The sequence below is a fragment of the Volvox carteri genome, assembly GCF_000143455.1.
Source record: "Volvox carteri f. nagariensis unplaced genomic scaffold VOLCAscaffold_37, whole genome shotgun sequence".
Classification (NCBI taxonomy): Eukaryota; Viridiplantae; Chlorophyta; class Chlorophyceae; order Chlamydomonadales; family Volvocaceae; genus Volvox; species Volvox carteri.
In genome coordinates, this window is record NW_003307580.1 from 350,562 (window position 1) to 364,544 (window position 13,983).

At 55.8% G+C, this 13,983-nt stretch overlaps 2 protein-coding genes across 2 annotated transcripts; one reads left to right on the forward strand and one right to left on the reverse strand.

Annotated features, from left to right (window-relative positions):
- Positions 1–675: 675 nt before the first annotated feature.
- On the forward strand, positions 676–9,877 carry VOLCADRAFT_94391 (uncharacterized protein; the record flags this gene model as incomplete). Its single annotated transcript, XM_002953549.1, has 16 exons — positions 676–717; positions 1,101–1,273; positions 1,751–1,935; positions 2,814–2,916; positions 4,101–4,230; positions 4,497–4,676; positions 5,057–5,127; positions 5,330–5,548; positions 6,363–6,471; positions 6,810–6,917; positions 7,681–7,822; positions 7,872–7,904; positions 8,370–8,722; positions 9,003–9,147; positions 9,406–9,524; positions 9,704–9,877. The coding sequence occupies 16 exons, from the start codon at positions 676–678 to the stop codon at positions 9,875–9,877; spliced, it is 2,286 nt and encodes a 761-aa protein (XP_002953595.1).
- An 896-nt stretch (positions 9,878–10,773) lies between these two features.
- VOLCADRAFT_106034 (uncharacterized protein) lies at positions 10,774–13,805 on the reverse strand (the record flags this gene model as incomplete). Its single annotated transcript, XM_002953636.1, has 3 exons — positions 10,774–11,079; positions 13,463–13,555; positions 13,773–13,805. 3 exons carry the CDS (start codon positions 13,803–13,805, stop codon positions 10,774–10,776), a joined length of 432 nt encoding a protein of 143 aa, XP_002953682.1.
- Positions 13,806–13,983: the final 178 nt, after the last annotated feature.

The following is a 13,983-nucleotide window of genomic DNA, read 5'->3' on the forward strand; positions in this document are numbered from 1 at the left end:
TGGGTTGTGCAAGCGTGCGAAACAAGGTGAGCGCCGAAGGGAATGAAAAAAGCGGTTGTAGGGTCTCACCATGTATGATGGTGACTGCTACACCGTGGGTTTAGGTTTGGGGCCGAGACAGGGGCCTTGGAGTGGCGTGCCGCGTGTAGTGTTGGCCGCAGTGCCGGCACTAGCGTCCTTACGGTGTAACATAGCGGGTCATGCTCATGGTTGTGCCTTACCTGGAAGCGGCAGGCCGTCCGTTAAGTTAAAATGCAAGGGGTCCCAATGAGCCTCAACGTTGTAAGTTTCGCCTTTCCATCCAATAAGCTTCTCTTCCCCAAAGGCTTGGCAACAAAACACAAGCCAAACGTAAACTACAGCAAGGAAACCACACCGTCTTGGCCCCATGGCGAGCAAAAGTCCCGGAAGGCAACTTGAGATGTAAATATGGTATAAAAACTACTTAGCACAACGTGATGTCAGCACGACTGCCTCGCCATTAAACTTATATAGGTGACTTGCAGCAACAAAGCTTTACAAGCTTTCCATTTCGAGATGAGAATCAAGGCTTTAGTAACGGCTTGTTCTAAAAACTAGTACATGCAGCATACAAGGTTACTGTAACGTGTTTGAAAGACGGCAGATGTTGCACGGCAGTCGACGCAAGGGGCGACGCGGCGACCAACTTTTTGCATGGGGGTTTTACCCGAGGTGACTATTACTTCTACATACTACGTGAGGTTGCAAATTATTTGCTGACGATAGGAAACCCGTAACTTCCGCTTATGGGCTCTTGATCATCTTGTCGTTTGCGTTCCTATTCCGCTGCTTCCCTTCAAATAATACTGGCATCACCATGATTTAGATCTCTCCTTGGATTATAGGTGATTAGGCAGGATGAGCTGCAGCGGATTTTTTATGCTCGTTTTGGCACTGGCGTCGCTTTTGCAAGCGCTTATTCCAATTTGCCATGGAAATAACTCCGCCAGGCTTATGCTTATTGAGGCAAGTTATTATGCACTGAGCCTCCGTCCAGCGTGGAACCCACTTTTGACTAGGCGCTGAACTATGATATCCGCAAACTGTGATGATATTGGTGTGAATCCCCTCCACTTCAGGAATTGCGGACAGCACCTGCAGATAGGGATGTACTAGCGCACGTGCCGAAGGTGCAGCGGCACCTATGGGAGTACCACGATGGTCGCAGCATTAATGAAGCCCTGCAATCCTTCGCGGATATCACGGTGGACATAACGGTTGCTATTAAGCTCATCGGCTTTGAAGGCGAAGGGTGTGTTGCGCTGGGTTGCTGTTTGCGGGGTGGTCCCAACTGGCGGGGAAAAGGGCCCCGGGCACGCAGCACGTCAAATGCAAATACCCAAGAACGGAGAGGGGTTGAAGCCAGACCCCAACCTTGCCTTGCAACCTTGCAACCTTGCCTTGGGGGGACGCTTATCTTCCGAAACCGCTACATCGTCTGGTTATGGCCGCCTATATCCTGTCGGCTGCTAGCAGCACACTGCGGTAGCCCTGAACCAGCTACACACCTTGTTCAGTATCCTCTTCCTCTTGCACGGCTGCTTGCTACGCGTCATATACTCCGGCTGCACATTCCATCTCGCGTGTTTTTGCATCCGCCACACGCCACATACTCAGGCTTTGTTTGTTGTCCGCCAGCCGTGTGGCCGGCATTCGATGTGTTTGCTGTGTTTTACACGGTGTAAAGGAAGAGCTGCTTACACCAGGGTGTGCCGTGGCACCCCCGCAGGATCAACCACATCAAAATCCACGACGCGGACTTCCAGCGCTACCTGCGCGGCCTGCATCTAGACGTTCAGACGACCGCACTGGAGCCGGAGCTGCACAATTTGGTGGGTGCGCGTGTCTGGGGTGACCCCGGGGTATGGGGGCGTGCGTGCGTGCGCGGCAAGTGGGATCTTGGTGGATGCGTAGGTGTGTGTATGGTGTGTGCGTCGTGGGTACGTGCATTGGTGTTTACTCCATGTAAGAAAGGAAACCTCCTGGATACTTTCCTCCCGACACACGGCCCTTGTTGGGATTTTGGCTTTTGGAAGTGCTGTTTTGGCACATGTGGTCCGTGAGGTAGTTAGACGTTAAGTGACGTGTCACCCGCTAGCACTCCTCTACTGCGGGAGCTCTCCTCCCAGTCAGTGTACGGCCCGGGACGAGATGACTTAAGCTTCTATAACGCGTATTAGGATGTCTATGCAAGCCGGAGGAAGAGGGGAAGGCGAGGAGGGGTAGAAAGGGGGAGAATGGGACTCGGGTGGCGTGCGTGCGGGCGCAAGCAAACCCCAGGCAGTTGGACCAGCGTCCGAACCCCAGCCCAAACGTGCACTATATAGTGCATACATATGTATGCATGCATGTATGTAAGTATGTATGTATGTATGTATGTATGTATGTATGTATGTATGTATGTATGTATGTATGTATGTATGTATGTATGTATGTATGTAAGTACGTGGGTGGATGGGTGGGTGCGCGTGTGCGTGACTATGGTTTTGGTCGCCGGTGGGGTGCGTCCCGGGTTTTTCCGCGATGATGCCCATCCACAGCTGAGCTGGGCCGGGCGATCTGCAACCTTTCCTGTCGCATGCATGTCACACATGCCGCGTGCATGTCCGGTTTGCTCACACAGCATTGCGTCCCCCTCTTCCTGGAGCACCCTTCCATCTCTGGTATCTGCTTCACTCGTCCGTGGCTCGCCTTACCCCTCCCCCGACCCGCATTCTCAGCCCCACTTCTAACCCTACTCCCAAACCCCAACCCACCCGCGACCCGGCTCTCAACTATGCCCCACCCCCCAGGCCGTGCGACCCCGCCTGCACTTCCAGGTCAGCAAGGCGTCGACAGCACTGACGCAAAAGCTGGCGGGCGTGCTGACGTCAGCAATCTTTGCCGCACGACAAGGTACGGCTAAAGCAGCACGTGGAGCGGAACGGCGAGGCAGCAGCAGGGCCACCAGGGACGGGGTTCGCCGAGGGACAGGGGGAGATGCGTGCACCTCTCACTTTCCTATTCTTGGTCATGCTGCTACTGCTACTACTACGCCTGCTACTGTTCATGCCGCTACGGTTGCCTATGCCGGTGCTGATGCTGCAGGCGGCAGTAGGGCCCATTTGGTGACCTATGTGGCCCACACGGTTGTGGATGACGTGTTGGCGGCGGAGGAGCGCGCGCAGGCCGCCGCCGCCAGCCCGGGTCATGGCTCCACGCCCTCCTTCACCCTTTACCTGATAAACCTGGAGCCGCCCAGCGGTACTGACTACCTGTACACGTTCAAGGAGGACCCCCAACTGGTGGCTGGTGGCAACTGGTGGGGTAGAGGGGGCCAAGGGGGAAAGTGGGGGGAAGGCTAGCGGGCCGCTGGGGGTGGGTGGTGGTGCTGGTGCTGGTGGTGCTGGTGCTGGTGGGTGGGTCGGATGTAGTGCGGGTGCACAGAGGCAGAACTGCAACCCGCAGTCCTCTACCTAGATCCTTGGTCTAGCCTTGATCTTCCTTGTATATTCTGACCTGTCCATTTCTAGAAGTGCCCTAAGAAGGTCGCCCTAAGAATCCGGAGCGGATGCATTCGGAGCTGAGCTTGTTGCGATAGTTGCTTTCATGGGGGAGGGGGAAGATGGGTTGGCTTGGAGGAGTTGGGTGGAGAGTGCAGGGGGCGTTCACGTGCCACCAGGGAAAAGGGAAGGGGAAGTGTCTTGAACAACAAACCCTAAGTTGCCAAAAAGTAGGAGTGACCGCAATAACAGGCGCAGTATTGCTCTGCAGAGGCAATGGTACCATTTGGTGTCAGCTAGTAGTGACAGGACCCCAGCCGAGGTTTTTTCCAGCGGGGTGGGGAGAGAGGGAAGCCGCGCTAGGGCCCCTCTGTTAGCCCTCGCTCGGCTCCCAGCCAGCCTGCTCCTCTCCGAAGTCCGTTCCACCTTTCCCCCGGATCGGCATGGGCCCCTGGCAAGGTGCTACCATCATCGCCAGGGTACAACCACCGTCCTTGCAATGTGCAATGCAACTACCATGCAAATCTGCTTTGGCTCTGTGTGTGCCCCCTGTATCTGTGTTACCTGCACGGTGCCATACGGTGTGCCTGTTTGCAGGTCGGAATTCCGCAGCTGCCCGGGTATGTTGTACGCCTCGGAACAGATCACTGGCGGCGCCGGGTTTGCATGGGTGGATCTGGGGGCGGCTCCACACGCGTATGGACCGCTGCGGGGCGGGCAGGGCCAGGTGTGCGGCTGGGCAAGGGGGGAATGCAGGGGGCTGTGATGGTGTGTGTGTGTGTGTGTGGCTGGGTCGCGGCGGAGGGGACCACGGGGGACACAGGAGGAGAGGGGGCTGGGGAAAACTGGGTGTGCCGTTACATCGGGTCTTTGTGCTTCCAGGGCCTTCCAAAGAGGTGTGCTTCCAGGCACGTGTCTAACGCGCATCTGCGCCATTGCTAGATGCGATAATACAGACCGTCCCACACTGCCGCCTCTCCTTATCGTCCGCAGATCTTCCCGCACAGCCTGCCCCATGCCTCAAACTACCAGCCAAACGTCGCCAACCTCGCCATTCTGCCCGATCTGGCGGCCCTGGCGGCGTCTGCGGTACAGCACCTGGCCTGGCCGCCACTGCAGCACGACAAGCTGGCGCTGCCGCGTCCATCAGGAGGCAATGCGCTGCGGGTGCAGGTACGGATGTAGGTGGATTTGCTGTACAGCTGCCTGCCGTGCCGCTTGGTACAGGCCAGCTGCCCGGCTGTGACTTTGCCTGGTGCCCTAGCTTTGCACGTCTTCTCAATCTACTGGACAGCCGGGGGACGGACTTGCCTTCCTTGTGGCGTGACGGCCTGCCGGCAGGGTAAAAGAGATGTGACGAAAGAGGGCCTTCCTTTCTGGTGTGTTTTTTGTTTGAGAGCCGTGCGAGCAGAAACCCTGGTGGTGTATTTCTATGCGTACGTGCATGTTTTCATTTTTTTTACGTTGATGCTTATGTTCATGCTTCCTCCAAGCATTCCCCAACCCACCCAACACCATCATGCCTGCCCTACTGCTGGGGCCGGCGGCTGCAGGTCGTTCATATACACGACACGCTGGCCATCCCGCCCCGCAGTCTTCGGAAGGACGTGATTGAGGTGGGTGGGTGGGTGGGTGGGTGGGCGAGAGCCGGGATTTTTCATACATGCATGCAATCGTTTGTCCGTTCGTCCATAGATTACTTCGTTTGTCCGCTTGAGCGTTGGTCACGATGCACACTGTTCACACACCCGGGGCCACGTACCTCCCCTTGGCCGTCACTGTTTCTGAATTGCATACACACTCAGACCTGTCAACTGCATCCGCAGCTGCGAACACAACCGCAACCACAACCACAATCCTAACCACTACCCAGCACGCACAAAGCCTTATCATCACCGCCACCACGCCGGGCTGCGCCATCACGGCCCGACCAACGTGCAGAAAGAGCTAGAGCGGGCACTTCAGGGCAGCTCATTCACGGTGGAGGTGCAGGAGTCCTTCTTGAGCTTCGCCATGTGTGACCTTTGCGTCAACGCCTACACCAGGTTCGTGCGAATCACAGGGGAATGGGGGCCGCGAAGAGCGAAGGAGAAGGGAAGGGAGGGAGAGGGCATTAGGAGGTGAAACAGCAGGGGAAGCGTTGCGCGCACGCTCGGACGGCTGCTTCATTAACCGCACCACCAAGAGAGCACTGAGAGCAGAAATGGCTCACAGTAGGTTAGGTTCGGCGGTTAATGAAGGCAGGGAGGCGCATTGCGACGACGAAGACACAACGCGACGTAGGAGGTGGGCAAGACGAACCACGAAGGATTGAAGCAGATACGAGAGATAGATGAATATTCCAGGATTAGACAGACATTGCAGGTTATATATTTGTAAGGTACTGTGACCAGTACTGACTTGAGTAGTAGTCATGGCGGCGAGGTGGCCAGCTAGATTGCGAAACGAGTAGGAGGGCGGCCTGGCACAACGGTGTAAATAGCCTAAAGCCCGAACACCCAGCAATGAGCCGGTTTGATTCGGGCTCTCACCTACGCACCCCTTCAGAATCTCCCTCCCTGCCTTCAGCGCGGCGCGGGGCCCCGCTACACCACGTTAAGGACCTCCCTCACTGCCATGTTGAGGACACCGCCGCGGGTATCCTCTTGCGTTCGCTTATGACTTCCCTGGCTGTCCGCGTAGAGTGATGTCTCGAATCGGTTTACGTTCCCCCTTACTGTACCCTTACCATCCACCTTCCACCCTCCTCTCTGGAATCCAGCAATTGGCGTTTTTGACGTCGGCAGTTGACCTTTTGGCCAGTGCTACTTGCATTACATAATTCCAACCCACTTCCCAACCAACTCATGGCCCTTGCAGTGCGCTCCGTATACGGACTCAGCGGAAGGAGGGCAGCACCGTCCTCGCGACCACCGGGCAGATATTGGACCGATTGGTGCTGCACCAGACTCTGACCCAGTACGCGGATGTGAGCGGGGAAGGGGATGTTGTGTTTGATATGAATAGCGATCCTCTGAGCCGCGGTGTGTTCTGTGCGTGTGTTTGGGGGATCGGGGGTCTTGGGGGTTTGGCACGGGAGGGCGCCAACAGTGCAGATGGGCGCGTCTCTGGCCAAGCGTGTCGACACCTGCCCTCAATGGACCCGTTGTTGTTGCGCTGTCATGTTCCGCCTCCCCGCCCCACCCCGGTCCGCGTTCGTGGTTCGCCTTCCCCCCCGGCTCACTATGGAAGTCAGCCTTTCCCTCTGTTGACTCCTTGCACACGATTCCTGTCGTCCTCCCCTCCTCGGCCCGCCCTCGGCAACAGATTATCCTGGCGTATGCGGGTGTGCACGAAACCCAGGACGTGCTGCCGGTGTTCCTGTTCGACTTGTCCATGCGGGACGAAGCGCTGCTCCTGGACGGGACGTTGCAGGTAGGCGGTAGGGGTTTGGGAGCAGGGAGGGTGATGTGGTTGTGGTGCCGCCATGACCCCCAGATAGTTAGAGTTTGTCGGCCTTCCCCGAGAGCTCAGCCACATCACTTTCTAGGGCTTTACCTAATTGGGCGGCACACACGCCTGTGGCATTGGATGGGGGCTTGTCTGCAAGTGGTCCGCTTGCGCGACGGGTGCTCCCTCCGCAGTGCCCTTAGCTGGGGCGCTGCATGATAGGCGACCTTCACCAGGAGGGCCGCGTCTTTTACCTTTTACCGCCTACCTACCAACTGCCAACCGACTACCCACCAACCTCGGACCTTACTCGGCCTATACAGTGTTCGGATTATGCGGTTAGCAGTACGACTACCGGTAGTGATTTATCTGTTAGGCCACATCGCCGCAACGTCATTCATTCAACTACGGTAGAGCTCGGCCTGGCCCCAAGCTCCCGTACTCCCTAATCTCCCCTCCCGCGCCTCCTGATCAACGGTCATACTGCCGTGGAGCCCTCCGATATCCGCCCGATTAACTTGGCTAAAACAGGACCACGGCAAATGCAAAGCATGGGACACGCGTGAACATGGCACCCTCTTGGTGCTGGTAGTTTTTGTTGGGGGTTCCCGGCAAGTGGATCCGACAATGTGCCGCACGCGCACACTGTATCAGATATAAACGTGATCGTGATCGCCATCATCTCCTCACACCGTCGTGTGGTTAAGTCCTTTCCTTCTCCCCGCACCGCGTTCCTCTTGTTCCGCAGGCCGCAGGGTTCCCCGACATGGTGGTTGCAGTCGCCACACGCGCTAACACCGTGCACACGCGCTTCAGCTGTGGCCACACAGTCCGTCACGTCAACCCGTCGGAGGTGACGCGGGAGGTGCTGGGCGGCATCCTGCAGTCAGGTACACAGCGCTGCCTGGTCGTATATGTACTCCTTTCGGGTGCACGCAGCGTGTAACAGCAGGGGGGGCTGCCTGAACCAAGGTCAGGGGCAGTCCACCGGCCTGTCCGGCGCTTCCTGCCCTCACGCGTGTAGGGAGCTTCATCGGCCGCACCTTGATCATGCAAGCCACAGCTGCAGTGTCTTGAAAGCGGCAGCAGTAGCAGTCGCAGTAGGGGCAGCAGTAACGCGCGTAGCATAGGTTTTCGGCAGCAGTAGGGGCCACGTGAGGCCGCACGGCATTGTCCCGCTTCGCCTGATTGCGAAACACACCGCCACTCTGCCAGCGCGAGGCGGCAGGCTCGCATGCGCCTCGCTAATTGTCCGGCACAAAGAGTTCGTTTGTGGCCTCCTCATTATCCGGGTGCCCGGGCTGGAGTGTTTGATGGCGAGGCGGCAGAGTTCCGTTCGTTTCCGTGCTTGTCCCAACGGCCTCCTGTCACTGGACAACGGCCTCCTGTCGTCTTCCCACCACACGTACACTACCATTACCACCATTACTGCCGCAGCTAGTACAGCCACCACATTCCAGACCAAGCAAACGCCGAAAGCGTCCGCACGGTCCCCTGCAATAGGCTCTGCTTTGCTCTCGACTGTGCATTGGCCCTTAACCCGACATTCGATACTTAACACACCGATCACACCCGGCCACCCGGCAGCCTTTGGCGTCCCGCACACCGCCCTGCGTTACCACCCCGCTTCGGGGACTGGTTGGAACTATCTGTGGGATCTTGGCGCCACGCCCTTCGGCCCGCTGTCGGACATGACCTCGCTGAGTGCCGCCATCGGCAGCACCATGCGCCGCAACCTGGCAGTCGTGGAGCTGGACGTTCAGGCGGGACGGATCGCGGCGTTGCTGCAGGTGTGTAATGGTGGAAGAGACACTACTGCTGAAGAGGGGATGACCCTCCCCGGAACAAGAGGATGGTTGGGCGGCTGCAGCGGGAGCAAAGGAAGCAAATGCGGGGTGGTTGGGCTGCTGGGAAATAATGTACCCACGCTGCCGCGCACACCTTGCGAGTGGAATATGGTTTCCATCTGGTTCATCCTGAGGTTGTCTTGCGTTATGTCTTTTCATTTATTGGACTGCGATGTTTTCTTAATCATCCCGGCGTTTTCCGCGGGCTCCTGTTGGGCTGCAGGGCCTGTCCCGCTTATCTCCCAAGGGCAACTGGAAGGCGGCGGTACCTGCCAAGGAGGCTCGCAACCGCATACACGCAAGGCTGAACGTGGCCGCCATCAAATTGGAACTGGCGGCTCTGGCGCTGTCGCAAGGTCGCAATGCGGGTGCGTCATCGTGCGCCTTGGCGGTGCACGCTCGTGCACACGCGTGGTGGCCTGTTTGCGTGGTTTGGCTTCAGGGGGCAAGCCATACCATCAGTGCTATTATTAAAATCCTTTTGACGTTTCTTTTTTCCTCCCCATGTTGGGCCCCTTGCCGCTTCACACGCTTATCCCCAAATGCACCTGTGCAACGGTTTCCATTTGGGTGACATGCGGGTCATGATGCCAAGGCTATGCTTTCCTAATCACTGTGCCTCGCAGACGCGTTACGACTGGCCCGTCTGCTGTCCCACGACGCATCCGCGCTGGAGCGTACAGCTCTTCGACTGGAGTCTGGTTTGCTGTCCAAGCTCCAGTGCCGCGGCACTACCGACTGGACGGTGCTGCTGTGGCCGCCCGCTGGCAGCCTCTTGGCTTTGATGCTTGCGGTATGGTGGCGCAGCCGGGGGGCGAGGCTCCGGGCGGAGGCTCGCTACGACAAGATCTACTAATTGAAAAGCTACCTGCCTGTTCACGAGCACCCCAAGACACGCGTGTGCGCAATTACGCACGCACACAGGTGTACAGGCACCATGCAGCCAGTGTTGGCGGCGGCGTGTTTGTCACGTGTGCATGGATACGTGCACGTGTCATGAATTTCCGCATGTATGGTGTGTCCTGCGTCCTTTGTCATGTCTGCGATGTCACTGCACGGTCGTGTGTAGCAGGTTGCAGTGAGCAGGGCCATACGTAGCATATGTATGGCTCTACGGTCGACGCTGTACGTACTTCTGACATACGCTGATTACGATTTTTAACCCGTGACCTTAACGGCGGCAACCTCCTTCGCAGTAAACGAAACATAACGATGAAGTGGACTATCGCAGAAGCAGCTGCGGAAATGTTAAATGGCCGCAGGCGAAGCTAGGATAAACTCCTGGTGCTGGAACAAAGCCAGGATGTTCACGATCTATAATGTTCCGGCCTGTGAGCAGCGAGTGATATCTAGGTGTTTGATTCATCCAATCGAATCAACCCCGAAGCCAGGTGCGAGGGTCGTGGGTGAGCGGCCAGGGGCTAATGTACCGGGCACTATATGTAAGTGGCTGTGTAAGCTCCATGCAGCGCATTGGTAAAGGAGTCAAGCGCGGCTTCAGAAGACTAATCAATGTCAAAGGTAAACGCGTTGGCATGCCCTGGGATCGTTCCGTCGGTACATGCATCACCTCGACACTGGAAAGGGCAGTGGCCATAGGTAGGACTACACATTTTGAGAGGACCGTGTGAAGAGCATCTAAATGTAAGCACGACGAATGAAGCAGTTTCTTCTAACCGAAGGACGCCTGCACCTATAACCATCGGTTAAAGCCAAAAACCAGCAACAACCTCTCCCGACAAGCATCTCACTCTCAAGGCGGAACCTGAGCAAGGAGCAATGTCGGAGTCAGCAGATTCAATATCCCTTAACCACCACTCATCACCACTTCTGCTGAAGCAAAAAAGGCCGCTAGGCAATACAATTCCACTGATACGCTTCGCTCCCATGCAACCTCCTGTCAAAGCGTGTAGACGAAAGCCCTGAATGAAGTGACAGCAAAGCTGCAACTTAGCAACTGCACCAGAGAGCAGTAGCACATAAACGGCAATGCTTTACGCGCTGAGCACGAGTTTGGTGGCGAAGGCGAAGGCGTTGTTGACGCCCGGGTTGGCCAGATGGTCGTTCAGGTTCTCAATAGGGTCGTTGCCGGTCACAATGGCCTGCATGAAGAAGCCGAACATGGAGAACATGGCCAGGCGGCCGTTCTTGGTCTCCTTGACCATAAGCTCGGTGAAGGTGTCCGGGTCGTCAGCCAGGCCCAGGGGGTCGAACGACTCGCCGTGGTACAGCGGGTCCAGGCCCTCGCCGGCCGGGCTGCCATTCACACGGTAACCCTCCACCAGGCCCATCAGGATCATCTGCGCGGCATGTGAGCAGCGAAAGCGGGGAAGAAGACTGCAGCCAAACGGATAAGCAAGATGCCACAGCTGAGTATGTCTCTTGCTCACTTTGCAAACTATGTAGTACCAAGCAACATGGGCAAGCAGCGAAACACACAGCTGCTGAAGGTCTCGCGTAAGCAGACAGGTCGGCAGTGTCCCAGCCGTAGTCACCGGGGAACTCGCCGGTCAGATCTGCAGGGATGGCACTCTCGCTGTTAATGTCCGATGTGGCCACAGTAAGGGAAAGCAGACAGAGCAGCAGCTCGCATAGAGAAGAAAGAGGTAAATTTTGACCTCGCCCGGGACATGTACTACACGATCTGAGCAAGGGATAGAATGGAGAGCCTGTGCATATGGAACCGACGCTATCGCAATTCGTGCCCAAGGGCGGACTATTATTCCGCCCCTCAACGGGCTTCCTGACGGATCTCTGCAAAGTGACCTACCGAGCCACTTCACGCAGTTCGGGCCATACCACTCGATGCAGTTATCACAGCTGCTGGCAACGCCTGGGTGTCATAGCGGCGCTGCGCGTCCTTGAGTCCTCATCATGTACACAAACCCCAAGTATGATATGAGCACCCGGCTTTCAATGTCAGGGCGTTTGGAACACGCCCTGTGCTTCGGGAAGTGAATGGCCCTGCTGCATACGTTCCGCAGTTGCAAACGACATACCAGACTTCCCATCGACATACTTAGGAAGCAGACGGAGATTGCTGCGGCGCCATTAGTTGTGGTTCTCTCTTTGCCAAGGCCGCTGCTGGGCTCCAAGCTGGTGTTGTCAACACGTTCCGCATCTTGAAGAAGGAGCCTTGGAAATGGCTATGGGACACCGGAGCTGAGGAGCATCTAACCTTAAGTGCTATGATGCGGATATGTTGACACTGGTGCATGATGGTTGTAGTGTGCAGTTCGAAGTAGCGGATGGGCGGGTTGCAAGCTCCATCAGGGCAGGCAAGGTCCATCAGGACATCAGGGCAAGGTTGGGGTTTCCTCAGAGGTCGGGAATACGCAAGTAACTTTGTCTGTGCACGTGATGCAGGAATGATGTACCTCCTATTTTTGATCAAGGCGTTCAAGAGTTCCTTTCCCCCACACGAACATGGAGCCGAAGCTTTCTAGCTACAGTCGCCATGCTGTGAAGCATGGCAGCAAGAAAGGTGAATAAACATGGGTGATGGCAATGCAGTTTTTGTGCATCTGGGTTACTCTTGTCTATGATGTGCATCGTGAGCCACTGTAGTAGCTGGCCGCTGAAAAGGCCTCTCGAGATGCTGGTGGACGCGCTTAGCGCGTATTTGTAGCTGTTATGTGTGCCGTACCGCGTACCAGCTACTACAGCCACGGCTGGGATGACGCTAACAAAGGAGGACCATCTGGAGGCAAAACAGCTATTTCAATCGGTACTTTCCTGAAGTCGTAATACGCAAGGTACCCCGTGCTGTCTGTGAGGTATTGCATGGGTGGGAGAAACACACGGAAATTGGGGGTGTGCCGTATGCGCAGCGACTGCAGAACGGAAATCGTGAATGGGAAATTGGCGAAATGTTTTCCAGATGATGAAATCCTACACGAGAGTTTTGCGCTGTACGTGCTGGAGGAGAATAGAGCAGCAGAGCGCTTAAATTGAACCCTGCTTGAATGTGATAACATCCTGCCTACAGAGCCCCATGGCAGCTTGCAGCATGGATAACATGCATGTGTGAAGCCGAGGTCGATTGACAGATATGGCTAAGGGACTAAGCTGGGGCACGTAGTGGCTGGCCGCTGAAAGGCCTCTTACGACGCTGTTGGCAGGGAACGCCTAAGCGCGTATTTATCGACGATGTGTGTACCGTACTATCTACAGCTACTGCATTCCTCCAGCTATCTAGCTATCTACAGCTACTGCATTCCTCCCCCTCTGGATGGGTCTTGTCTCAGGCTCTTAAGGCGACATACACCAGCCTGCGCCTACCAGTTCCTTCCCTTGGGTAGTGGGTGTAGTATCCTGGGCACAGCCTTGCACGCCTCGTAAAGAACAGACAAACAAAAACCTTACCCCATGTCGTCACCTTACCTACCTAAAATAGTGAAATACACCGCTAAAGGCCATTATTACACCGCTAAAGGCCATTTTCGTTACCTAGCACACGATGGACGAAAAACACAGGTAATAAAGCACAGGAAGAAACACAGAAAAACATAGGAAAACAAGTATTGAAGATTATCGTATCATACCAGTGCAGCAGTTTTGCACAACGTGGTTCGTTAGCGCCGTTTCGGCGTACATCTCTGCAGCCTCGGTGCCTCGGTGACAAAACATCAACTTAAATCCACACAAATAGAAATCGTGTGCCAGCGCGAGTTAAGAACTCACAGGTATCAGTTTCAAATGCATCTTTGTGCGCTGCGCATTCCGTGCACAGGCAGGCGACGGAACCTGTGCGTACGTACGTACGTGGCTGCACTGCTGCAGATAGATGACCGAGCAGGATGGCACTGGGAGATCGGGGCCCAGGCAGAAACTGAAACCCCCACATTCCCAGTAATAATCTCTGCTTCGTAGCAAATGCGCAACTAAATCAAAATCGTCATTATCAATTGGAAACCAAGAACATTTCTTGCTTGCTTGCTGCTGCTACTGCTGCTAGCCGGCGGCGGCCGACCATCCAAGTAACCCTCCTCACCATGGACACCGTCGCGTTATTATCCACGCACATACTGTTTCATTACCGTTATATTCGTCTGTAATTTTTTTATCGTCGACTGATCGTGCCTGAGTATGATAAATTGGGACGGTCCCTATCTATTACACCAGGGCACTATACATTTTTTTATAGACTATAATTTTTTTCAGTCGACGTCCATTTTGTATGTCCGTCAGCAGCAGGCATGAAT